The sequence below is a fragment of the Pogona vitticeps genome, chromosome 1, assembly GCF_051106095.1.
Source record: "Pogona vitticeps strain Pit_001003342236 chromosome 1, PviZW2.1, whole genome shotgun sequence".
Taxonomy (NCBI): Eukaryota; Metazoa; Chordata; class Lepidosauria; order Squamata; family Agamidae; genus Pogona; species Pogona vitticeps.
Genome location: NC_135783.1, coordinates 185,871,136 through 185,899,100, shown reverse-complemented (window position 1 = coordinate 185,899,100; position 27,965 = coordinate 185,871,136). Strand labels below are relative to the sequence as shown.

Here is a 27,965-nt window from a genome sequence, read left to right as displayed (position 1 = left end):
ACCATTCTTCCAGCAGTTTTTTTAAAACGATACACAAACTGGTGGATTGATTAAAAAAGAAGCAGAAGCAGATAAATTCCTCTGACAGTAATGGAATCCGTCCCTCTCCATTTTTAGCTCTGGAGAGAGAGTCTGAATTTCATTAAAAAATCTGCTAGACAGAGAAAAGAACTATCTGCTTTACCTATTCTGAGATAAAATTAGCATGTTTCAATTTCAGAGCTAAACAATAAATAAAATAAATAAAAATAAACAACAGGTATGTTAAATGTGTCAGTGTGCTGCTAAGCTTCTCTTCATTTTTCACTTTTCAAGCTTACAAGGAAGCATGTGGGGCTTTGAATCAGACCAGAACCACCAAGCCAATAAAGGGGAGGTTTAACATTCTGTCCCACAACTGCCCTTTCTCTATGTATGCAAGGATTTGAACAAAACTGATGCCAGGGGAAACCTTACCTATTCACAACTGCCCTGATCCAGATTGCAGTTCTGTGTATGAAATATAATCATTCTGAATTTATTACACTTACTTTTAGAGGCTTCCCAGCATACAAATGAGTCAATTAAGGACAATCCTTGCTTGTAATAAAAGGTTGTCAATTCTAGCCAATCAGCATCCAGAGTACTAATCACAGGCCCTTTCCTAGACACTTTTAGAGACAGAACACCATCGTGGTAGGTCCAAGAGGAGGAATCATCTTCAAAGACATTGAATACTGTAAATAACTTGTTATCTGAGGAAAAGATATTAGAAAATAAAGAAGTCAGGAATAATGATAATGCATTTAAGGAAATGAATAACATGGAAAGATATTACACTGTTTGAACATTTATCTAGAAAACCTGTATTTAAAGCAGAAAGATTATTCATTAATCTTGGCGTAAGGCTTTAGCATGATATACTAATATTATTTCAATTCAAAAGGGATATTATAATCTCAGCATCAATATCAATACATTGGAAGTTCCTAGGCTAACACTTTGATAGAGGTATAGTGGTACCTTGACTTACTAACTTAATCCGTATTGTAACTGCGCCCGTAACTCGAAATGTTCGTAAATTGAAGCACCATTTCCCATAGAAATGCACTGAAAACCGATTAATCCATTCTGGCCGTAGAAAAAAATACCAAAAAATAAAATAAAATAAAATAAAACACTGCAAGCCCCATGGGAAAGCACTGGGGCTGCAAAAAACAAAACAAAACCCAGGAGAAAGGGAGCCTCAAAGGCTGGCTGAAGTGAACGGGCCAGGGTCAGAGACCTGGCCAGGAAGCGCTCACCTGCCTGTCCGCCCGCCTGCCTCCTCCTGCTCCTCTGGAGCTTCCCTCACTCCGGTCAGCAGCCATGGCTCCCCCCCTGCTGCCCAGAGGGGGGAAAAAAAGAGCACAGCAAGCCCAGTCAGAAGGTGCTCTGTTGCTGAGGCTTTAAGAAAAAACTTGAAAAAACAGACACTAGAGCCACCTCCGTTGCTGAGGTTTAAGGGAAAAAACTCTAAAAATACACACACACATACACACGCACACGCTCGCTCCGAAGCAGAGCACAGAAACATACCCTCCCAGCAGACACACAGACACGCTCACTCCAAAGCAGAGCCACGAACACAGCACTTAAACACCAAACCCCACCCAGAACAGTTTTTTTAAAGGAGAAAAGAGCAGCTTACCTCCCTGCAGACACACACACACAGGCTCACTCCGAAGCAGGAGGCTCTCCCAAGTCTCGAACTGCAACACACCCTATAACTGCCGAAAGAGCTACAGCACAAAGAAGCAGCCTCGTCGCCACCTACAGTTAGAAAGTTGAATTGCCCACCTTTTTCCCCCCTGCCTATTTCTGTTCCTAAGTGGAAGCTCCGTTCGCAAGTCGAAGCAAAAACTTGCGACCAGAGCTGTTCGTAAGTCGAAATGTTCGTAAGTAGGGATGTTTGTCAGTTGAGGTATCACTGTAATTTATAGCTTTACAGCTTTTCAGTTTTTGTATTCGCGAAGGCTTTCACGGCCAGGATCTAATCTAATTTTCAGTTTTTCCTGTCCTGGTAGTATACTTCCCTTCTGAATATTCTCTATTCTGTCTATTAACAGCATACTCTTATGTCAAGTAGGTAAAATGCTAGCTGTGTTGGCACCTGGTGTAACTCTGGGCAAGGTATCCATAATTAGAATGGCCACCTCCAATAAAGCCTTCTTTTTTGTAGACAGAGTGGTAAAGGTTCTGAATCCTTTTCAAGGGCGATTTCACTAACAGCACATGAAGCAATCAGATGTTAATCCTTTGCCAAGCCTATTGCTTTCTATGAAAAGATGGTTCCATCTTTAAATATAATTATTCAGTTCCTGTGGACTACATAGGCAATGCATTTAAATACCTTCTCCTTTTCTTAATTTAGGTGAGCTGGGACTGCCTTCTTTTCCATCTTGAACATCAGTCTCTTGCAAATGCCCATCATCTGGCTGAATTTCTTCTTCCACTGCAATTTCAGAGGACTGACCACTCAATGTCGCTTCAGTTTTAACATCTGCATCTGAATCATCTCTCCTCTGATCTTGACTCCATCTGCACTGTGTTGAATCAGACTCTGTATTTCCATCTATGTTGGTGCCATTGCAGATTTTAGACTGAGGACAATGCTGTGTTACAAATCCAACAAACTTCATTCCTCTTTTTGCAGCATCATTGATCTGCATTTTTCACAAAGACATAATTGAACTATGCAAGCTCAGAAACTGCTAATTTCCAATTTGCAAATTATGCTTTTTCTATACAGATACATGGTTATGAATGGGGAAAAAGTAAACTGATCTGTAAAGTAGCACAATGTTATCTTATCACTGATACAAACATTATGAGGGTTCTAAGCACATACATGAAATAAAATGACAAGTGATATATTTCAGTCATAACATATACCAAAATATATGCACTTTTTCTTATGTCTGTACACCTCTACACTTGAGAAAAATCTTATGTGTAGTGATCCTTTGCTCCCCTATTTAAAAATCTGAATTTCCTTCACTTCAAGTTACTGCACACCACTGAATTCCAGTAGCATGTTATAGTGAAGATCACTGAGGGATCTAACAGGGTGGAACTGGTACATGTATGGTTCTGTCCAATATGCACAGCTGTACCAGTATTTATCCTGCCCAACCTATCCCAAGATAGCTAGTATGAGATAATTCTCTGAGGTATCAATGGCTAAAAATCAAGTGACTCCTGTAAATGGTAGATGTGCTTGTTCTGTGCTGCCACACTGCATCCCACTTAACAGCCATCCGAACAGTGTCTTCAAAGTAAATGAAATATTCCAGAAGTGGTTTTGCCAGCATCTCAGTGAGTTTCTATGGCCAAGTGGAGTTCAAACCCAGGCCTCTTGAAGTCCATCACTCTAACCACTACATGACACTGGGTAAATTATATAACTGGATCAGAATAAAAGCATGCCTTCTAAAACTCAAATTGAATCCTACTTTGTGAGGAAAGTCCTACTACTATACATTAAAAAAATCTAAATCTACAAATCACAAAAAATCAAGAAATTGTGAACATACCGTACCTTGTCTAACAGTGCCTTTACCACTTCATTTGTCAGTTTTTCATATGTTAAAGGACACTCCTCAATCACAAGTCTGGGATATTTTTGTTCTCTGGACGGTGGATGCTTTTGGCTGGAACAAAGAAAGAAAGGTGCCTTTGTTGTAGCTTGCTGCATCCTCTACAAAATGCTAGCATACACTACTTCCTTCATTCCAGAAATTGTGAATTAAATCTTGGCAGCTCTCTTGTGAGGCTAGCACTCCAGTGGGTCTTGGTTATAAGCTGCCTAAACACGGTACAAAGAATACAACTGAACTAACTTCAATTAATATTAAGCACTTTTCAAATAGGACAAAAGAACAAATATAGATGTCAAGGGTCCTATGAAAATGCAAGCAATTTTATGGAAAATATTTTTATTATAATATTAATAGTTTGGTGATAAGACCTAAATGATTTAATTTATGTCTCACTGAGGAGCACAAATACAGAATACCAATTAACCCTTCCCACTAAGAGAATGGCTTATGTCAGCAAAATTAGAAGGGAGTGATTTTTTAAAAATTATAGTAGAAATTGGGGTGGGGAGATCATCAGCCTTTCCTGTCCAGAAGACACCAAACTTTACCTGAAAACTGTACTGTTCCAAACAGTATCACTCTTGAGAATATTCTTAAATTTTGAAAGCTGTAGTCAAAAAATGTAACCCTTCCAAGCTTTGGGTTTAAAACACCTGCCAAAAGAACCCCAGATATACTGATTTGGCCATTATTTAGATTGTTTCATAATGTTCTGTTTACATGTCACGCGGCCAACATCGATTCACTTCCCCGTTAATCGATTTATTTTCTGCCTCACAGGAGGGTTGTGTTAAATTGTACTAATGACGTATTGCTTCATTCCTTATCATTTCAACGTTGCTGTTGATTTATTTCTTTACACAGGGTTTGGGCTTCTGGGCATTGTGGTCACTTCATGGCCACAGTGCTTGTACCTTTTAAAAACATTTTTAAAAAGGGATATCAATAAATTGCTAGTAGCAACATCAGCAGCCGCTGCCACAAAAAACAACTTGAATACATTGCTCAGGAGACCGCCTCCCCCGCCCCAGCTGAAGAAAGAGGGCATGAGATTTCCTGCTTTGAATGGTCAAAAAAGGAGTGTTGCATTTTTTAAACCCTGCTCTTCACAATACTGTTAAAACTCGCTTCCTCCTCCCAATGTTGTTCGAAAGGAAAAAGAAAAAAGGGAAAAGAAAATTTAAAGCCAAGAACTGAGAGGGAGAGATATGAAAAAGAGGATGAGTAAATAAAGGAGGGAATGGAAAAGGGGAGGAAGAGAGAAGCTTCATCATTATCTTTTGTAATTTAAAAAAAGGACAAGGGGAGCCTGATTCAAGAAACAGTAGAGAAAATGAATGTATACAAAATGAAAGAGCAGTGTAGCCTTCTATAATAGTTGAAATAGAAAGAAATGAATTGATACAGTCAAAAACAATGTAAATGCTCCTGCCGATATAGATAGATAGATAGATAGATAGATAGATAGATAGATAGATAGATAGATAGATAGATAGATAGATAGATAGATAGATAGATAGATAGATAGATAGATAGATAGATAGATAGATAGATAGATAGATAGATAGATAGATAGACAGACAGACAGACAGACAGACAGATAGATAGATAGATATGACTGCAGAAAAAGAAATGTATCAGTACAACAGAGGGATGAAATGAATTGGTATAACTGGGGTTCTTTTCTCATAGGTAATTGAGCCCTGACACTACATTTTTACAATATTTACTCCAATCCTATAGAGGGCCCTGAACATGTAACTTACCATTTGACAGCAATATTGGTATCTAAATCTTACAGATAAGATGACTTTCACTTTATGGTATTCAATATGATGCGTAGCTAGATCTAATTAGGGCAAAGGCAAACTAACAATATCAGTAGTCACATGGCAAAGTGTATTCCCTGTTTCTATACAGTGGAACCTCGACTTATGAATGTCCCTACCTACGAATATTTCAACCTACGAACGAAAAAAGGCAGGGGAAAAGGGCGGGAAATTCAAATTTCCACTACCTTTTTTTGTTCCATTCAAACTGATGATGGCAAAGAGGCTGCTCTTTTGCCCCAACAGTTAGGAAAAGGGACCCCCAGGAGGTCTCAGATGGTGGCGGGGGACCCCAGGAGGTCTCCCTGAGCTTCCCCCGCCACCACAATCGGCGCCTTTGGAAGTCTCCGGAGGCCTCTTGGGGTCCAATCACGGCGGCGGGTGAGCCCCAGGAGGTCTCCAATGGCAGCGGGGAAGTCCTGTGAGGTCTCCCAGGGCTTCCCTGCCTCTGCAATCGGAGGCAGGGGTCACCCAGCCCTAGGAAGCTTGAGCTGGCTGGGCGCTTGGCCGCTCACCCGCGGCCTTGGAGGAGGCAGCAGAGCGCCAGGAGGCTTGAGCTGGCTGGGCGCTTGGCAGAGTATCAGGAGACTTCGGACAGGTAAGGTGCTCCTTTTTCCTTTTAAAAAAACTGTTCTGGGTCGGTTTGGACTGGGGGGTTACATTTCTGTGCTATGTTGTCTTGTTTTTGGATTAGTGGGTTGTTGTTGTTTTTTGCAGTCCCAGCGTGTTGTATTTTTATGTTTGGTATTTTTTTGAAATGCTGGAATAAATTAATCCTGTTCACATGCATTTCAATGGTAAATGGTGCTTCGACTTACGAACTTTTCGATGTACAAACGCCGTTCCAATACGGATTAAGTTTGTAAGTCGAGGTACCACTGTACTGTGCCTATATCGTGCCATCCATTAATTTTTTGGAATTCTGTCTAGAATTCACTGCACAGAGCTAAAGTAGCAAAAGGCAGAACTGAATGAATAGAAAAATACCCTGACTTTTGCAGTTACTTTTACATGATGTTGATGACTGAAAATAGCTACTTCTTAATGTTGCAATACCAACTTCAAGTGTCACAAGTATGTTATATATTGCTTTTGCTGCTATTTCTCATGACTGTCTTGTGATTCTACTGTGTATGAGTTAGACAAAGTTTTATTAATGTTGTTGCTGTTCCACCCACAATTCTCATAACTTGACAGGGTCATGTTGTATAGTCTTGTCTTTATGCACAAATTATCAGCCTTGCTATTGTATCTATCAGAAAGTGGGTTATAATGAGATGCTATCAGAAAAATCAACAAGCTAAGATTAACAGCTTTTATTATTTGACTGACTAATCCCATTTGACCTATGTGCTGAGGGCAGTATTAATTGCAACATTCTGACCTAAAATTCTTAAGGTGTTTTAGACACATTTTATTTAGATATGAATGTTAATTGTTGCAGGACAGATCTACATGCCTCTGCTCAATTTTCAGGGATTCACCGACCCTAATCTATGGAATAGGGTGTCCTCAACCATCTGGGCAACATCTTCATGGCCTAGCAACACCTGCTAGCAACTTGGTTGCATGCACGTTTACGTACATGGGCCAAAACATAAAACTGGAGTGGGCCCTTGTGTCATTGGGTATGTCTTGTATAATAACTACAAATTCATTATGTTGTCATTATCATTATCATTAAGGAGCCTCGTGGTGCAGTGGTTAAACTGCTGTACTGCAGCGAAAGCGGTGCTCACGACCTGGGGTTCAATCCCAGGTAGCCGGCTCAAGGCTGACTCAGCCTTCTATCCTTCTGAGGTCAGTAAAATGAATACCCAGTTTGCTGGGGGGGGGGGCAATGTCTAGCCTGCATAATTAACTTATAAACCACCCAGAGAGTGCTTGAAGCACTATGGGGCAGTATATAAGCAGCACACTTTGCTTTTTGCTTTGCGCATGAAAGAATGAGTGTGAGAATGGGCATCCAGTCATCAGCTGGGAGTAAGGAGATCAGTAAGGCCACACCTGGAATATTGTGTACAGTTCTGGTCACTGCACCTCAAAAAAGACACAGTGGAACTGGAAAAGGTACAGAACAGAGCAACTAAAATGATGACTGGGGTGGGGCATCTCCCTTATGAGGAAAGGCTACAGTGTTTGGGGCTCTTTAGTCTAGAGAAAAGGTGCCTGAGGGGGAAACATGATTGAGATGTATAAAATTATGCAGGGGATGGATAAACTGCACACAATACCAGAACCAGAGGACAGCCACTCCAATTGATTGTTGGGAGAGTGAGAACAGACAAAAGAAGAAATTTCTTTACCCAGTTCGTCTTTGGAACTCCTTACCACAGGATGTGGTGAGGACATCTGACATAGATGCCTTTAAAAGGGGATTGGACAGATTCCTGGAGGAAAAGTCAATTGCAGGTTACAAGCCATGATGGGGATGTACAATCGCCAGGCTTAGAAGGAAGGTACCTCCAAATGCCAGATGCAGGGGAGGGGTAGCAGAGGAGATAGGTATCTAGTTGTCTCGTGTGCTCCTAGAGGCATCTGGTGGGGCTATTGTGAGATACAGGAAACTAGACTAGATGGGCCCTTGGCCTGATCCAGCAGGGCTCTTATGTTCCTATCAATGCTCAGGCATTAAAGCCACTGCACAAAATAAAATCAAACTTTCTCCTCTTCCAGCACCATTCATCATGAGAGTTGTCTCACTGTCTGGACACCCGGGGAACAGAGCACTTCAGCCAGCATCTTGAGACCTGGCAGCCAATAAATATAATATTGTAATCGACTTGTCTGTCTGTCTGTTTAAATATGGCTGGCTAGCTCAGTGTGTTTAGGACCAGGCTGCAGAACCGGGAGTCAGCAGTTCAATGTGCTTCGCAGGAGAAGAACCAACACATCAAAATATTTTACTGAGTAGTCAGTCTGTTGCAACAAAAAAACCCCCAAAGAATCCTGTGATAAAAGATGAATACATTTATTATGTATGGCATAAGCTTTCCTGAACCAGGATAGATGAAATTTTATCTTAGCAAGTATATATAGACATGAGTGCAGGAGAAGAGGAAAATTGTAAACAGTTTAGTCAAAAGCAAATGAATTGAGAAGATACAGATTGTGACAATAGTCTTGTGGACTTTTTCTATTTTCTCCCTGACATCACAGTTTCTTTTCCTTTGTCTCTGAACTCATTTCTACACATATTTACTAATACATAAAAGATTTCATGCAGGTGATGGAACTTGTTCCAATAATGAAAGTTATGCCACATAATAAATATATTAGTCTTCAAGGGCCAAATTACAAGTTCATTATATGGCTTCTAATCCACTTGTTAGCCCAAATTAGAGTAGATCCACTGTTCCAGATTTCTGTTGGCAAATACAGAATCCAAGTGCTCCATGGGAGCACTCCGTAGGTAGTGCTTGCAGTTTCATGACTTGGAAATTGCCCCAATAAAAGCAACAGACCTTCCACCTACACAAGCAGTTACTAAATGCTCCCTTGTGCAAAAGGCAGGGAAACTGCAACTGCACACACAAGGTGTGATGCATGTGGCAGGAAAAAAAACACTCAATGAAGTCCTGGGGAAAATACGACAACACAATGTTACATTTAGTTTGTTGCTAAGGTGCCACAGGTGGGGTTGTGTATCTTTCCTTAATTCCTTCTCACAGGTGAAAATGAAACATTTCAAACACCTTGTCCAGTATTCTCCATACTGGGTGAGACTGTGAATGTTTTTGTGCACTTTGTGCATTTTTGTACTTTTTAATGAAAACCTGACAGATGTGTTTTTTGTTGGAAAAAAGTATTTCACGCAGAATATTTTGCTTTTGTCTAGTTAATCTCCCATTCTGTGCAAAATACACACACAACTGTGAGGAATAAGCAGAGGTTGTAAGAGTTACTGTTTTGAGACTAGAAATTGAATCTCCCAAGCCATGCTTGTGGGAGACGCTGGAAGTGGTTGTCCAAAGAAGTAACATTTCTAAGCTCTGGCAAAAAAAGGCAGAAATGCTTCATAGACTGATTACGGTCGGAATGAGGTTCCCTCCTCATGGAGCATCCCCTATATAAGGAACTAGCAGATTTTCAACCTAAGTACAAAATACACAATTGAGTTTACTATGATTTAAGTTCTCATTTACCATGGCACATACCTCACTTTGAGACGTGCCAGTATAACCCGATACATATGACTTGCCGGGAAGTGCCTTCTTCGTCCAACTGACAGCAAAACAGGGTGAACAGCCCTCACCACATAGCCTCTAGTATAATATTCATCCACTTTTTTTGCAATATCCAGAATGGAGCCAATCTTGATAACTTCTGGATTTTCAGAACCTAAAGGAATTAAAATTACAGAAAAGCTTCACAGTGGATATAATTGATTATTTAACAGGTTTCACTTATAAGGTCTTTCTCTACATCCATCTGCTCATCTATCAAGCTTAAGTTGCATTTGTAGGAATTGCCTATAGGAACAAACTACATGGCCTTTCTCCCCGATGAGATACATATATGTTAGAAAGAGCCTGTAATTAGAGCTGAAAGCTTCTTAAAGTTAGACAGATGACTGAATCTTTCCCTGTTTGTGAAATCAGACTTCAAATGAATCCCACCTTACATCCTGAAGACTAGCCACCGGACAAAGCAAGCCAATCTGCCTGATAAAAGGTTGTGAGAGAAGCTTATGTTACGATGCTTAAATCAGTTATGGATTTCCCTCTTTCAGTTATGGGCTCTCTCCATAGTCCATTTCTTGCCTCAGTTATAACACATACACAAAATTGCAGAGATGTTGAGGAGTTAGTGGTTAGTAACAGCTGCAAGAGAAAACTACACAAATTAAAACAGCAATTATGGTTGCAGTACTTACTGATTGGGAGATGGGCATAACATGCAGTAACAAAAACTCTTAAAAATATCAAGCCTTGCATCAAGATATGTAAATTATGTGACCTGCATATACCATATATATTTGCACATAAATAAGTATTTTTCCTTCTGTTTCTTCTGGAGACAGTGAAGGCTTTGGACAAGTCATTGTAGTCCTGCTCTGGAAATCCTACAGTTTCTCTCGTATCTTTTCATATATCATTATGCACTGCCTGTACATTTTAAAGCCTATGTTTAAAGGAGTTTCCTTTAATATATTAAAATGGATAAAAGCAAGGGGAGATCCACTTTTCAGTGAGATATTCTAAATCTAGGTCTCATAATCAGTACAGCAGGGGTCAAACGCATTCTGAGCAAAATAAGATGGTTGGCAGTGATAACCTCACTGCTGTGCCACTTCACAGCATATTGACTACCCTTGCAAAAATCTGAAGAAAAGAAAAAAAAAAAAGAAAGCCTTGTGACCCCAGGTACCCCTGGCATTTGCCCCACCATACCAGGCATTGATGCCAAGTATGACAGCCTTGCTTGCTTTCTCCAGAAGAAACTTCCACTGGGCTGTAGTTCCTTCACAAAAATCCTTCCTTTTGCAGAAGAGCCATTTTTAACAATATTACACAAAAACTTCAATTAATGACACAAAGTTTCCTTTCTCTCTTGCACTGAGATGCTAAAGACCTGTTTTATTGTGCAATTATTCCTCTCTCTCCCCACACCCAAAGAAATCATCCCCATCAAAAGACTTTTAGATGCTTGTATCCATGCAATGGAATTTCTTTTGCCTCCTTTGCAGCCAAACAAAATGCAATATATTTTAAATTAACTACTAAATGTAAAGTTACAACCTGTTATATTATGTAAGCATTAGGTCACTCAGCATGAGGTTAATAATATATTGTTGCTTGCTTGTATATTAGCACACAATTACCGTATTTTTCGCTCCATAAGACGCACCTTTCCATAAGACGCACCAATTTTTTAGGAGAAGAAAACAGGAAAATATAATCTGTTTTCTTCGCTCCATAAGACGCACAGACTTTCCACACCCCTGTTTTGTGGGAAAAAAGTGAGTCTTATGGTGCAAAAAATACAGTACATTTTCTTTCTTGCAAATCAAAATGAGCAAAACACATTTTGTTACGCGCTATTTAGTCACCTCCAACTCATCACAATCTTATGAAGATCACCAGAATGTCCTGTCCTCAACAGGACTGCTCAACTTGTGTAAACTCAAATCTGTGATTTCCTTTAGGGAGTCAATCCATCTCATATTAGGTCTTCCTCTTTTTCTGCTGTTTTCCACCACTCCCAGCATTACTGTCATTTCCAGAGAATCCATTCTTCTCATGATGTGCCCAAAGTATAACAGCTTCAGGTTCATCATTGTTACCTCCAGAGATAGTTAAAGCTTGGTTTGCTCTATGTCCAAAGATGGGCACGAACCACTGGTTCATCCTTTGGATAAACAGGTGTCTGGCAGTTCCCAGCCCTGCCTCCTCTGGGGTGCACCCACTCAGAGACAGCACCCTGGCTTCCCTGCCCCACGTCCTGTGGACACTGTCTCTGGCATGAACCACCAAACTGGCAGTTCATGGCCATATGACCCACTTCTTTCTGGTAATCTCTCTCTCTCTATTTTATATATATATATAAACATATAAACATATATATATATATAAAAACACACACACACACACACACACACACACACACACACACACACACACATGTTTTTAATGTTTAGTTCACAGGCAGTGAACTAAAATAGAATTCTCTTTCTGGTAATCTCTCTCTATTATATGTGTGCGTGTGTGTGTGTGTGTGTTTAATGTTTAGTTCACAGGCAGTGAACTAAAATAGAATTATGTGCCCTGAACGTATCAAGCTATTTATTTATACTGCAAAAATGTGCATGAAGACAATGATTGTAGTAAGACAGTGAGACCATTGTGATCACAAACAGCCTTATGAATGAGTTTTCTGCTAAGAGCTTCCCCTGGAGAACTGAAGCTCAGCCACTGAGCAGCTTCACAAAACCTTTTCAATACAGAATACATGGACCCCTACAGCAACTATTGCCGAACTGTTCTTAGCAGGAAGCCATCTGGGGTTGGTTGTTTATGTTTTCAACTTTTCTGGGGCAGGGAGTCGCTTGGTTGGAAACAAGACAGTCTACAAAAGAAGGAAGTAGCCCCACTGGGGAGGGTAGAGTCTGCATCTAACGGTACACATTTAAAATTTACTTCGACACACCTATTAAACTCTAAAATAAAGAAGAATATCTCAGGAGGCATTTTGCTCTGATTTCTTCAGAATTCCTTTTACACAGGGCTGTCAAGTGCAGCAAAACTGCTCATACCAAGAGAATTCAGTTTCCAGCAATCCCCTGAAAACTGAAGCAGTGCTTACGTTTGAACAAAAGATACCAGTGGACTTTATTGTACATATATACACAAATATACAGTATTCCAGTAATCACAAGCATAATTTAACATAATTCTAAACAAGTTACTCTGATTACCTTTATGTAATCACAGAAAATGTTACAAAGGACAATGTCTCCCCATTTAAGCTTATATAAGTTTGAAAAAGCATATACATACCTTCTAATGTAAAATCTAGCAGTATGTATTCATAAGCAGAATCTGTCTTTGTCTCTACTTGTGGTCTCTTTAAGGTTGAAAATATTTTTCCAGGGCTACTATCCTCTGGGTCTTCCAGTTTTCTTAGTCCACACCCCATAATAACATCTGGTGGTGTAAGACAGGGAACAGTAAAGTAGAAGACAGCACGAGGCCAAAAAAAAAGAGGGGGGAATATACAACCCTTCAGAACTATTTCTCTGTCCAAGGCGGGGAAAAAGGCAGATTTTGTTTTAGATGCTGTTTACCATTAGCCATAAATCCAAAGAAGAAAGAATATCACACTCCAAGTTAAAAAAAGAAGAAACTTCCTATCCATGTTGGCACTGAGGCATCAAACCCACGATGATTTCAGGCGACAAACTCAGCAAGAGTGGTGCAGCTCTCTGAGGAACCTACAAAGTACTACAAAAAACTGAGCAGAGATTTTCCATGCCACGTCAGTTTCCAGCCAGGCCTCTGAGCCGTGTTCTGTTGCAGAGAGGGCACCAATGAGTGCTTTGTCTGTCCCTCCTGGCTAACTGATAGTGATGTGAGAAAAAGCCTAAATAAAAAGTTACAGAAGAACTTCAGGGTGGTTTCTTATGATCAGAAGGTTTTTTTTAAGTAACAAGTATTTAAAAACAAAACAAAATGAAACACATTAGTCAGTCAAAGAACAGGAATAGAGAGCCTCTGCAGGGTTTGAGACAAAATCATTTCCAGAAAGGAAGTCAGCTTCAAGAGGAAATTGCTCCTGGCATCTCAAAAGGGAGCAAAGCAAATGAAAAGCAGTTCAGATTCTTTACTTTAAATTCAAGTACTCGGTGCTTGACTTCCTTTGTATAGGACAGATGGAAAACTGCACCCAGTACTACATCAGCAAAATACTCCCTTGGCAAAAGAAATACTGTGATGGAGAACTTAGTAAGAAATAATTTAAAAACACATTCTTTTGCTAGTTTCCATTTAAAAACAGGAAGACTATGTAAAGCACAATCAACCAAAAGGAATATAGGTACAGTATTTGATTTACTTTATAGAAGAAAATGGTTATTTGAAACCACTTTTCTCCTACTTCTTTATATTTTCTAAATTAAAGCTGAAAAATTCTTAAAACACCTAGAGGAGGGTTTCTGACAAACTATGACTGATGCAGTGGATAAACAACTTTTGTTTTCATTTCTATGGCACATGCAATTTAGTTAAGCTAAGCCACAATGTTATCAACTAGAATATTGCTCAGATGCTCCTAATAGCAAGCTGGGACCTTGAACTCTGTTCTCACATCTTCAGTCAAGAATTTTTTTAAAACTCAGCTTACCTGTTCCTTCCCTTAATTTTATGACAACATACTTATGATAAGATTGTTCTGGTATTGTTTCTAATTATATCCAGTTATGTTTTTGAACTTTTTTTTACAATAAGGAGACTCCCATGCAATATCACAACTTATTAAATAATTATTTAATGCCAAATGCTAATTGCCATATAACATAATAGTCTGTTCATCCACACAGATCCGTATTAGCTCTGCAGTATTTTGGATGCTGTTCTTGGAGATTTTATGTGAAGTCCATATGTATAAATGTTACTACTGTTTTCTCAATAGAATTTTCATGCACCAATTTTTTTTAAAAAAATCATAAGTTGTGAATTTTCTCTTGGGATGAATGAGATAAGATGCTAACTTTGCAATTACAGAATGATAAAATACTTTCTATGCAAAGATGCTGTTTTTCAAAGCAACTATGTCTGGAGAATCAACTAGCAAATGAAACCTGTTATCTTCTGATGATGAATTACCCCCAAAACGCAAAAAGTAGGCTACTTTGCAATGGGCTGAGTTCAGAAACCTTAAGTTAGGGTAAAGATATATAGCCACTTAAAGGCACTGCATTTCTAATTATGGGGTAACTACAATATTCATTTTGATTGTCTGCTCCCAGTGCGAATGCCAATGTATGCAGTCATGGTTAAAGTTGTGGTATGGCGAGCACCTTGTCGTGTGGATTATTCCTGACTCACAATCTTGGAAAAAAGGGTGGGCAGGAAATCAACATGCTCTGAACATGTCAATGTACTGAAAACCACACTTGCATCAAGGTTCATCAAAAATAGCATGAGACTGTACTATGATTGTCTATCAGACCTACCATTCTATTTTGTGATCATATATATAGTGACCACTACCTTTAAATACTTAAGATAAATATTAACAGCTACATAATTAATAATTGGAATTACAGTACAAAATATAGGTCTGAATTTGGATTTTCCTTATATATTATATTGTATATATTCTGGTATGTTATCTGGAACTACTCTTAGAAGGGATTATTTAGAATTATTATGAAAATAATGATGTGTATTGTGTGTGTTCAAATTCACCCCCTCTAAATGTATCCTTGTCCCAGTTACCCCCTACCCTGCCCTACCCTTGTAAAGAAGAAAATAATATATTTTTTTAAAAAAATAGCATGAGACTTTTGCTGGAGCCAAAAGTACCCCAACAGCAAATATAAATATTGGCAGGGGAGACTTTTTGGGTAGCAATACTTACACATGGCAAGTGGTTGAATTTTTTTTAACTCTTCAGGTGACCATTAGGTAGTGTGCCTCTTTCTCTTCGTGGATTCTGCACCAGAAGGCAACTTTGCTGTCCTAAAAAGCATCTTTTACACTTGGCTGTTAGAACTGTACATACTTTTAAATATAGTTTCTATCTTTCTATATGACTGTATATTTACTTTTACTTTTTTGTACACTCCCCTAGAAAGGTATTACAAAAGCATCTTATAAGGATGCATTGATAAGAATGTAGTAATAGTTACTTGCTATCAAGTCAATTGTGATTTATAGTAACCCTTTTCAGAGTTTTCTAGGTATAGAGTGGTCAGAAGCTGTTTCTGTTACCTTCTTCTAGGGGTACTTTTGGACTGAAGCTTTCCCAAGGCTGGCTCTTTTTCTGGGAAATACATATAAATCAAACTCCTAACTCCTTGATTCTGCATCCAGATATCAAATTCATTGAGCTATCTACCCAGCACATACATACATATATGCAGCAGGTGTAGAATGCAGTCATCCACATTTTAAAAGAGACAACTCAGCAGAAACCTTACCAATTCTGAAAGACTTTCCCTTGCAGCCGCATCAACTCCAACTCAAGATGATGGTGTTCACATAAAAACACGTGCCCTTTAACAGTTTGGGACTTAGATAAAGAGAGGTTAATTAGCTGTAATTCTGGTTCTTCGAGTGGTCATCCGTGAATTCACACTATAGGGTTTAGTCTGCGCTTGCACAGAGGTTTCTGGAATGTTCTAGAGCCCTATCATGCATTCACCAGGAACGCCCCCCTAGTACGTGGACCGCCCGTCCTGGTGATTGCCTCAGTTCCGAAGAACAGCCCGCCGCTGTATCAAAGTGAAACAGATGTGACGGACAGAGGGGAGGACAGGCGGGGAGTGTAAATTTACAGACAACCACTTGTAGAACCAGAGTTACAGGTAAGTGACCTCTCTTTCTTCTTTGTGGTCTCTGTGAATACACACTATTGGATGATTAACAAGCTTACTTACCAGAGGAGGGACGTCACTAAGGATAGACGACAGCACAGCTCTGCCAAAGGCCGCATCTGTCTTTGCCCTGACATCTAGACGGTAATAAGTGGCAAATGTAGATCCAGTTGCCCAGGCAACAGCCTTGCAGATATCAGGTACAGTAGCAGTAGCAGTCCCCAACCTTTTTGGGGCCGCAGACTGGCTAGGGGGAGCGAGCTCCAGGGCGGGGGCACCCCCACATGAGCATGACATGCCCCCAAGTGAACGTGACATGCCCACCGTACATGTGGAGATCCATATCAGCGGCCCAGTTCCGGAAAGCCCATTGACCGGTACCATGCCACAAACAACCCAAGGTAGAGGTATACCTCTGAGAAAGGCTGTGGAAGCAGCAACAGCTCTTGTAGAATGTGCCTTAATGCCTGAGGGCAGAGGCTTCGGGCGAGCTGGTATGTGGGGTGTATAGTTGTGACAATCCATCAAGAAACGGTTTGAGAATAGATATGAGAACCCCTGTGAGGCAAATGAAGAATGACAAAAAGTCTTTTAAACTTGCAAAAGGAAGTAGTCCTAGAGACGTAGAACGCTAAGGCTCTTCTGACGTCCAACAGGTGGAGAGAGCACTCCAAGTTGCTCGTTGGTGGTGGAAAAAAAGATAGGTAAAATGATGGGTTGTCTAAGGGGAAAATCAGATATAACCTTTGGTAGAAAGGAGACATCAGGATAAAGTGTAACTTTGTCAAGGTGGAACTGGAGGAATGGAGGGTCGACTCGGAGAGCTGCAAGTTCAGAAGCTCTGTGAGCAGAAGTAATAGCAACCAAAAATAGGGTCTTAAAGAAAAGGAAACAGTCCGACATAGTTTCAAGAGGCTCGAAAGGAGGTAGTATGAGACGTCAGAGAACGGTGTGCAACAACCAATGTGGTGGTGGTGAGGGTCTGGAAGGGTGGAGGTAGGAAATGCCCCTTAGAAATTGCTTTAAGATCAGGTGTCAGAAGAACAGGGCAGCATCAGAGTCTTTTGGTTGGTGCGCCACTATAGCGGAGATATAAACCTTGAGAGTAGACAAGGAGAGATGTTAATTGAAATAAAAGACGAAAAAGGGAGGCAAGGAGTGCCTGAAGAGTTGTTGGTGCAGTAGGAAGATTATGTTGAGCTGTAAACTTCTGGAAAGCAGTCCATTTGTAGGCATAAAATTGCGTGGTAGCAGGCTTTTGAGCGTGACCTAGGATGGTAGCTACAGAGGGTGAATCCTCCACGCTGTGAGTTCAAGAGTGTGGTGGTCATGGTGAAAGGTTTTTCCCTGAAGTTGAGTGAGCAGGTGAGGGATGGGAAGAAGACGGATGAAGTCGGTGGAAATTGACCGGAACATGGTGAACCAGGGTTGCCTGGGCCACCACGGGGCGATGAGGATGGCATTTGAGTGACTGTGATGGAGTTTGACAATGGTCCATAGGAGGAAGAGGTAGACCAGGTGGGAGGTCTATTGTGTCATGAGTGCATCTCTGAGGGAACCTGGACCTATGCCCGCCCTGGAGCAGTAAAGGGCGCATTTGGTGTTTTGAGATGTGGCAAAAATGTCTATTTGGGGATGTCCGCATAGGTTGCAGAGCTGGAGGAACACGGAGTCGTCGAGTACCCACTTGTGCATCTGCGTTCGAAGCCTGTGGAGTGTATCTGCCAGTTGGTTGTGTTGAGTCGTGATATGGACTGCCACTGGGTAAATATGGTGGTCAAAACACCATTCCCACAGTTTGACAGCAAGGTATAGGACAGGAAGTGAGTGGGTACCTCCCTGTTTGTTAATAAAGAAGAGTGCTGTGGTGTTTTTTGTTGTCACCTGCATGGCCTCAGCGGTAATAAGAGGTTCAAAAGCGCAGAAAGCCTTGTAGATGGCAAGTAATTCAAGATTGTTGATGTGGAGAGATTTTTCAGAGCGAGACACATGTGAATGTGAAGGCCTCTGCAATGTGCTCCCCAACCGATGGGACTGGCATTGATGGTGATTTGAACAGTAAGTTGAAGAGATGCAAAGGGTCTGCCAATGAAGAGGTTGACTGGTGTGTCCCACCATAGTAGCTGGGCTGCGAGTTCAGGAGTGACTTGTAGGAGTTTGCTAGGTGGGCTGGACATGGGGTCGAAAGAGAGACAGATACCATGCTTGTAAAGAGTACATTTCTAGCCGAGAATGTTGTATGACTGATGTGGTGGAGGCAATGAGGCCAAGGAGGTGTTGAGTTTGATGCGCAGTTACACGTGCACGAGGTTGAAAGTTCTGGCCGAGAGAGTGTATCTTCACTGCTTGCTCTTGAGGGAGAAAAGCTCTTGCTTTTCGTGAGTTCAAGATGGCACCTATGTAGCCATTTGTGAAAGAGTCAGAATGGATTTGTCGTCGTTGACCCTGAGGCCCAGATCCGCTAGGAGAGAGAGAGTTAAGTTTATTTTGTGTATAACTTGAGAACTGGAGGGGGCTACTAGCAACCAATTGTCGATGTATGGAAAAATTGAAATTCCTTGAGTGTGGAGATTAGCCACTACAGGGGCCCTACATTTTATGAAAACCCGTGGGGCAGTGGAAAGTATGAATGGGAGGGCTTTGAATTCGGAGACAGTGTGTCCTAGGGAGAATCTGAGAAATTTGCGGTGATCTTGACAGATGGTGATATGAAAATAGGCATCACTTAGGTCGATGACAGCAAACCAGTTGTTTTCCTGAAGGATAGGTAGGATGCATTCTAGTGTCACCATGCGGAAGCGTCTCTGGATGATGTAACAGATGAGGTTGTGGAGACTGAGAATGGGATGAAGACCTCTTTTTGGGACAGTGAAATAGCGGGAGAAGAACCCGGGATCATTTTCTTGTGGGGTGACAGGTGATGCGGCGCCTTTTGAGAGAAGGGATTGACTCTCCTGTTTTAGGACACTTGATGGTCTAGTTAGAACGGTTCTTGATGGTGGTGAGAAAGCAAACTCTATCACATAGCCGGTGGCATAATAGCGAGAACCCAAGAATCGGTGGTGATAGATGCCCAAGATGGAAAATGGGCTGCAAGATGAGTGATGTTGGGTGGAAGAAGATGAAATGAATGGATCTGGGCAACAGGGGAGTGGCTTCGATGACATGCATGCTATGATGCATTCCTGACACACCAGAGCCGTTACAAAGCGAGGCCAGGGGCTTTGTATTTGCCAGCTGCTGACTGGAAAGTCAAAACGGTTTTATTCCATAAATACCGGTGATAAGCTCCCATGGCTGCTAGATAGTTGGCAGCACGTAGAGTGAAGGAAGCAAGTGAATAAATTCTGCAGCTGATGATATTGAGCTTCCTGTCTTCCTTGTTATTAGGAGTAGCATTAGAGCGGTTGCGTGCTCTGTTTTGTGTAGCATCGTCAAAAACAGAATTAGGAGGTGGATCCTTGCAAAGGAAGGCAGTATTGTCTCCATCACTTTTATATAATTTTTTGACCCTCCTAGAAATTTGAGGTACCGAGTACTGTTTAGACCATGATTGTTTGATTAATTTTAGAAGAGATGGGATAAACCCCATACAAAGTGGAGGTGTCTGGTCCTCATATACTTTGTCAGATTCTGATTGAACTGGTTGCTGGATATCAAGGTCCATGGCCTTAGCTATGTGAAGCACTAGCTGTGAGTAGGAGGAAAAATCCTCAGATGAAGGATTGTTATCAACGACGTCCAAGTCAGGAGTTGGTAGGTTAGGAGGCCTTGTGGTGGTAATGAAACTGAAGTTTCAGAATCTGAGAACTGCGTAGGTGAATGAGACTGGTGAATTGATGGTGGGGAGACCTGCTGATACGGAGAAGCGGATGTGTTAGAAGGGACGTCCTGCAGATAGCATTACTGATACCATGTTTCGATGGTACGGCATGAGTAGAATGGTGAGATGTAAGGCGCTTATATTGGCAACCCAGAGTGGTATCTAAAGGCGCAGCTGAGGGCCCGGTATAGGTTGTAGTAACCTGAAGAGAAGATGAGCGGACATGTGATAGTGTAGCAGGTTCAGCAGCTCGTAATGAAGCTGATGTTCAGGGTTGCTTTGGTACCATAGGTAGTTGAGCCGTGAGGGATTCAAAATGACCTCTCTTATGAGAGGACTCATGTGGTTTTGGTACCGAAGGAGGAGGTGCAGTATCTTCCTCAGAAGAGGATTGGTAATATTCCTGCCATGAATGGTATCAAGGAGGCGATGGTGAGTCTGAGGAGTCAGAAGGATAATAGTACTGTATGTGTATCAAGGACACTTGGGGTCAATGTACAGTCCAGTATCAGGCTGCCAGTATCGGTACGATCGATGTTGATACTGTTTGGGTAGAGATTCATAATAGATTGGAGGCTCATATAAGGTGACTCATTTGGGATGACAGTATCAAGCCAGAGAGTTGTGCGATGCCAGCAACCCCGTAGGCATCAGAGGCTGTGGAAGTTCGGCATCGGATAGGCACGTCTGTGGCATATGGTGTGTTTTCCGACACTGCTTGCATGGAGGTAAAGGATTAGCCAGGATGGATGCTGAATCCAATTCGCACATGGTGGCTCGAGTAAGCTGAATGTGGAATTATTTTTACCTCAGCCAAGGTATTAGCCCACAATGGAGACTGGGCAAGTAAAGGAAATGGTGGTTGGCCAGATGGCAGTGGGATGGAATCATGAAAGAGAGTGGAGATCTATAGTCAGCTGATGCTAGAGAGGGAATGGTGGTTGTTTACTGGCTTGAGAATCAGTAGGATTTCTTAAGTTTCTCGGATTTAGAGTGCTCCGATGTCGAAGGGAGTTTTGGTGTCAGGGTCAACTTTGATGTTGATCCTGAGGATTTATATTTAGAGTTGGATTTTGATTTCGGTTTTGATGATGTCATTTTTAGCGGCGGCGAAGTAGTGGTTCTATCAGAGGAAACAGGAGGAGGCTAAGAGGGTTGTGTATCGTCCATTATGGATGGTAAGGACGTAGGGATTGTTCCCACAGGAAAGATCTGAGGTGCTGTTGATGGAGTTTAAGAGCTTGTTTTGTGAGGTTTTTACAGAAGTGGCACGAACATGGTTGATGGGATTTTCCCAGACAAAATAGGCAGGAGTTGAGTCTGTAAGAAAGGGGAATCTTATTGGGGCATAAAGTGCACCTCTTAAATGGCCCTGTGGGGGCCATAAAATGGCGGGAAGGGAAGGGAAAGAGGGGCGGTGGAGAGAGGAAATACAGATCAAAAAGTCTCTCACTGACTTCTCTCTTTTTCTTTAGGATTGAACAGAAGACAAGTCGCAAATGGAGAGCTTGTCATGAGATGAAACCTCAGCGGCAGCAAAAAGGAGCCAGGATGGGCAGACCATGTGTGCTCGGGGGGCGGTCCTGGAGAACGTGCTCTAGAACACTCCGGAAACTTCTGCACAAGCAGACTAAACCCTATAATGTGCATTCACAGAGACCACGAGCAAGAACACTGTTTTCCATACCAAACTGCATGGATGCAAAGGTTGAGAGTGACAGGTCATCACTACATTTTTAACTATGCTCTTCACTCTGCAGAGAAGTTCCCACTTTTGCTATTATTGCTCTTAGATACTGAATTGAAATGTTATAGGTAAAAGCAAAATAGAAATAAAAAGCAAATAAAGACAAAAATGTGGTGGCACCTTAAAGACTTATATTTTCTAATGTGACCTTTTGTGCACAAGCCCACTTCATCCGACAAGATACTTTTCCAATTCTAACACTATTGCTTGTAGGTCATTCTCCAGTACAGTATATTGTTTTCAGGTTTTGCTTTTTTTTGGGGGGGGGGGGGTGCTTTAGAGTGTTATTATTATTTGAGTGCTTGAATGCAGGTAAACTGCTCTGAGTTTTCAATGCAGGCTAGTATAAACATCTAAATAAATGAAAATTCCTTTCAAAAAACCATTCTATAATTGTGATAGCTGAGAACAGTTACATGGAGTATACTATAGGAACAAAGACCCAAAGATCATATTTATATGGCAAAAGGTTAAAGTTTGTATATTCTTCCTCTTCTGTAAAAATTAAGTTTGCTAAATTGAAAACCTATAGTTTTAAAAATCATTCACCTTAATTTTTAGTATAACGGAGATTACTAGTATAATACCATAATGATAAAAACATTACAATTTAATTGATGGTCAGTATGGTTGGATCCTACATGGCCTTGTAGTTTATACTCCAGGGCTAGAAAGGCGAACACCTAGTTCAATGATAAGGCTTCTTTCTCTGTGCTTCAACTGTGTATCTTACAGGCAGCAACTTTGATCAAGGCTCTTTTGGGGATATCCAGTAAGATTATAATAGCATACCTGACTAGTCTGTTACTATATCCTATGTAACTCTTTTTCTTCCATTTTCTTTCTATCTTTTGTATTTGAAATTAATTTTAAAATATATGGCACCACCATTGGTACTAATAATGAAATGTACTTAATCCTATTTTTGTTAGAGAAAACATCTCACTAAGCCATGAAATTCCAGTGTGATTCTCACCTGCTTTTACAAATAACATAATAGAATATGCATTTTGATATATAAAATATAATTGTTTTTGTGCAGAATACAGGCTGGAATCCAATGAGCTATTTTAGGTACCGTATTTTTTCAAGTATGATACTTTTTTCTAAAATCTTTAGACTAAAAATTTAGGGTCGTCTTATACATGTAAATAAGTCAAGGACAGAACCAAACTGTCCATATCTTGCCTCTGTAAACAGGCTTCCTTCAATCACAAGACTTAGCTGCCTCCAATCACAAGTCTCAAGTAACTGATGTCAGCTGATGCTGAACAAACCAATTGGAACACACCTCATTGGAGGTGGAGCGTGCGCAGATGCAACTGGGACTGGTAATGTCGGAGCATTCTGAGCCCAGAGGCTGAATAAATTACTATGCTCAAAGCTAAGTGTGATGCATAATATGACAGAACTAGTATGTAAATATTACCTAATTACTAAATAAAAACATGTTCTATATTTAAAATACTGATTTCTTATCTTATACACGGGACATAACTACTTTTTTCTAAAAGCAGATACCAGTGTCATATGTAAATCCATTTTTGAAAGTCCATTCAGTTTAGCTGTTACCTAGCACATGGGACTGCTGTTAGAGAAACATATGGTCAAAGTCTCATTAGGTGCATAGAATTAATCAGACAGTTCTTTGACTTATGAACAAAAATGTACATGTGAATGTGCATTTCTGGAATGTATCAAAAGCGAATAAACAGTAATTCAATTTCACCATCTGAAAAACGGTGCTACCTAAAAATATTAACCAATCCATTTTCCTTCTACTCTGTGAGAACAATCAACCTCATAGAGTGTGCAAGGTTTTTTACTGTGCTCAAAATATCTCCCATCATCTGCTTTGCACACCTACAAAACATTTATGCATGGCAACAATGGCAACCCGAAGCTACTTACTACCATTGTTTTTTAAACTATTTATTTACTGTATAACCTGTATTATATTTGTAATTTATCCAAACACTCTTTTCTTTATTGCTTGCTCTCCCAAGCCTGTGAAATAGGTTTCTATTATTCCCATTGCCCCCCCCCCCAAAAAAGGTAGGTGGAAGCCAATCACTTGCCAAAGTCACACAATAAAACTATGACAGTTCTGGTACAATTTAATCAAAATCTCCAGGATGCAATCTGCCACCCATCAATCCTCTTTACATGTGCCAGAATCTAAATGAGCTTGATAGATGCAGCTGACTTCTAAGAGCCTTTACTACCCCCTAAGGGAATCTGTATACCACCAAGGTGTATAGTTGACTGGGTAATGGCCACAGTTTAAAAAACAAAAAGAAGATCAATGAAGTAAATACAAGATTTATTAACTCTGAAGTAGCATGAACCTGTTCATAAAACATTCTTTTCTATATTTGTATTAACCTATTAAAGGACACAATAACTACAATAAATGCACTTCACATATATTAAAGATGCAGACAAACCCTTCCCAATCCAGCTAAATTATTATTTGTATGACAATGCTTTTTTTACAGGTTTCTGCTTATTAGCAGCAGTTCTGTAAAGAGAAACTTACGATGAAGGTAAAAGAACTGTAAATATCTATGTAACAAAAGACATCATAATACAGCATTTGCTATCATTCTGAAGTATTTTTAGAAAACTAATATCATATCAAAAGATCTAGGAAATCTGATGAAGACCTAAGCAAAGCATTACTCATTATGTGCATTTTATATAGTGTAATGTTGTGTTCAAAATTCAAGTTTCACAATAATAAAGAAATGGCACATATAAAAATAAAGTTTCTTTAGTAGATTTGTAGTGTGGATGACACACACATCTTGCCACATTCACTTGTATGTGTAAAAACTGCTGAAATATATATATATATATATATATATATATATATATATATATATATATATATATATATATATATATATATATATATATATATATATATATATATATATATATATATATATATATATATATATATATATATATATATATATATATATATATATATATATATATATATATATATATATATATATATATATATATATATATATATATATATATATATATATATATATATATATATATAAACTTACAGTGTAAAACTATACCAGAGTACAGGCAGGAAGTATACATGCAAAGCCATGTGTTCTGCTACTTCTTCCAAAATTATATTTAGATTGAGCTTTGTTCAATAGTTTGTCAAGTGTATTTTAGAGTACATTAAAAACATAAAAGAAATATTAAAGTCATAGATCAATTGACTATGTTATGATTGTACTTATTTTTAGCTCCTGGTTCAAAGAAATGAACACCAATTTTATGTTCATGCTTTTTCAGAATTTCAGAACAGGCAGTTTTTCTAGTAATAGCAAAATCCTGTTTCCTTTATTATAGCATTTCTTTACCTATTTATGAAAAGGTACTTGGAGTTATAATCCTACACAAACATTACTTTAACTTTTTTTTAATTCCTAAATTGATGCCAAATATGATTCTGCTACACAAAACAATGTTTTAAGATTAGGTGTAGTATAATTTCACTCTACAACCAATCTTAGAGACACAGCCAACATTTATTTTCTACTACAAGTACACAAGAAAACTGAATAAAAAATTATGAAATCAGAATAGTAAACTCATAAACAGCTATGCTCTCCATAAAGAAATAGGAAGCAAGAGGAAAAGGAATTTATCCTGTTGCTTTTTTAATACACTTAAGGAATATTTAAACTTTGGGATATTGGTCTACCTAATGTACATACTGAAAACTCTGTATAACAACCAAACTTGTTTCTGAACTGGTACTCTAATGCACTCCATGAACATTTTCATATATTTTCAAAAATAATGGGGTACATCTAACATTACATCTGTGGACTTCCATTTTGTGTCTCCTAGAAGAGATGAAGAGGATATGTGAGGGAAGGGGAAATTGCAGCCCCCTCCCAGTTTCTGTTTGACAGAAGCAGATCCAACAGAATTATGTCACTAAATGCAACCCAATGTATTTTGGGTTTAATTTTCTACATAAAAAACAAGAATCCAAGCAAAACTCTGATTGCTTGGTAAAATGGGTTACATACAATTGTTTCATGATATACTTCAAAATAAGGTCACAATAACAGAACACATGGCCTTTTCCTGGCTACTTCTATGGTGTTTACAAAGATATTTACAACTGAGTAAATCCTGTCACATACATCCTGTCACATACAGGTTTCTTGAGATGGTGACATATTTATACAGATGTATTTTAAAACCTTGCAAATATAAAACCAGAAACTGGTACGCTTAACAGTTCAAGTTATTTACATTTAACATAAAACTATTTAAATCTGTTAGTTCTAGATTATTAAACATTTTTACAAAACGTATAAATTACTTTTTTTATATGATGTTCTGTCTGCTGTACAAAAGGTACAGAGTGAAAAATAAATAAAGCATTATGCAGGAGTCTGAATTTACTCTTCCTTAACTCCAATTATATGTAATGGCATATGCACTAAAGAGAAGGTGCATATGAATGTACTTTTTACATGTCCAATGTTAAAAGGCAGCATCAGTACTTGTTAAAGGAATTATTTAAATGTAGATTTGTTGTTGTAACAACTACCGCTGTAATACTGATTCTAATGTTACCTTGCCTTACACCAAAACTGCAATTAGAAATTATCTATTAAAGCAAAAATACTGAGCTGCAAACATGAAGAATGGATAAAACAATGCATGTCATAAGTCTATAGTATAAATGACAGAACTGGGTTTCCACTTGAATTGAATGAAGTGGGGATGTTTATTCTGTCAGAGGAAGGTTAGGTTCAGATAAACAATACAAAGGTTATAAAGATATGCGAGCTACTGATAATTAATTTGAATCCTTGTAGCAAAAAGAAAAATGGTATTCTTCCTCCTGACATGATACAGGCAGTGTACAAAGATTGAACTGACGTTTTTCAATAGTATAATATATCATATTATTAATGCAGTGCTTGTATTTTCCCACATCTTAAACATTTTATGTGCAGCATTTAGTATTTTTAGGAACATCAACCACAGATCTAAAAGTTATGTGGACACAGGCACATAGTCCTGTGCTTAGTTCTTTTAAAGCACTTTTAAAAAAAATCCTGAAACACAGACTGGTCTGATTTTAACTGAAATATGTAAATAAGAATTTCCACCAAATTATACAATTCAAAAATACATTTGAGTAGAAAAGTTTAGTTAAAATACTAAGTGTCCAACACAGTGGGTTTTTCAGTTTAGCAAAAATGACTTTTAATGTTAATCTTGAAATTTATCAGATAAAAATGGATTCTGAGTATGTTTCGTAAGACAAATATGCTAGCTTTAACTGCATTAGTAAACAGTGCATGCAACTTTTATGTATTACAAATTACAAATCTGTGTTACCATATACGTATTCCAAATGATAATGGAAACCATGATTTTATCCTGCAATTTATGCTCACAAACTTGAGTTTGTATAAGTAGGGTTTTAAAAAAAATTCTTACAAAAAGCAAGCACATTTTGACTTACCGGTGCTCCACAAATGTGATGTGCCACCAAGTTACATACCTTTTTGATTCTAACAAACTAGTTATTTGGGAGATACCTAAATTTCTATTTCATAGAGTCTGTAGAAGTGGAAGTTGCGAGAATTGTGTCATCTGATCTATAATCTCTTCTAGGATGAAAATGAGGACTACGGGTATATCGAGGCTTTAAAGTCATAGATGAAGGATGAGAAAAATTTCTTCTTACAGAATGTATTCTTGCTTCCTGAAAAAGAGAAAATGCACATTTCAAAAAAGAAGTTTATATAATTACATTCTAAGCAAAAAAAAGGACAATCATGCTAATTATGTTCTTAAATATACTGTAACTTTAAACCTACAGAAGTCAAAAGTTAGCAAA

At 39.1% G+C, this 27,965-nt stretch overlaps 2 protein-coding genes across 13 annotated transcripts in view; both read right to left on the bottom strand.

Annotated features, from left to right (window-relative positions):
• RFTN2 (raftlin family member 2) overlaps positions 1-13,402 on the bottom strand; it is a 66,884-nt gene extending 53,482 nt beyond the window's left edge. For 4 of the 6 annotated variants that reach the window (XM_078380013.1, XM_078380014.1, XM_078380017.1 and 1 more), the window contains exons 1-5: positions 12,949-13,087; positions 9,607-9,790; positions 3,560-3,671; positions 2,372-2,684; positions 531-734 (exon numbers count right to left, since the gene is read on the bottom strand). In XM_078380013.1, coding sequence (XP_078236139.1) covers positions 531-734; positions 2,372-2,684; positions 3,560-3,671; positions 9,607-9,790; positions 12,949-13,087 — 952 coding nt within the window. Of the gene's footprint in view, positions 1-530; positions 735-2,371; positions 2,685-3,559; positions 3,672-9,606; positions 9,791-10,068; positions 10,273-12,948 lie in introns of all 6 variants that reach the window. The other 2 variants (XM_078380020.1, XM_020795311.3) reach the window with 2 other exon arrangements.
• The window catches only part of BOLL (boule RNA binding protein), a 94,302-nt gene continuing 79,307 nt past the window's right edge, over positions 12,971-27,965 (bottom strand). For 5 of the 7 annotated variants that reach the window (XM_078380029.1, XM_072979234.2, XM_072979246.2 and 2 more), the window contains one exon: positions 25,156-27,830. In XM_078380029.1, the coding sequence (XP_078236155.1) occupies positions 27,672-27,830 (159 nt within the window). In that variant the 3' untranslated portion in view covers positions 25,156-27,671. Of the gene's footprint in view, positions 13,532-25,155; positions 27,831-27,965 lie in introns of those variants that run through there. The other 2 variants (XR_012080917.2, XR_012080918.2) reach the window with 2 other exon arrangements.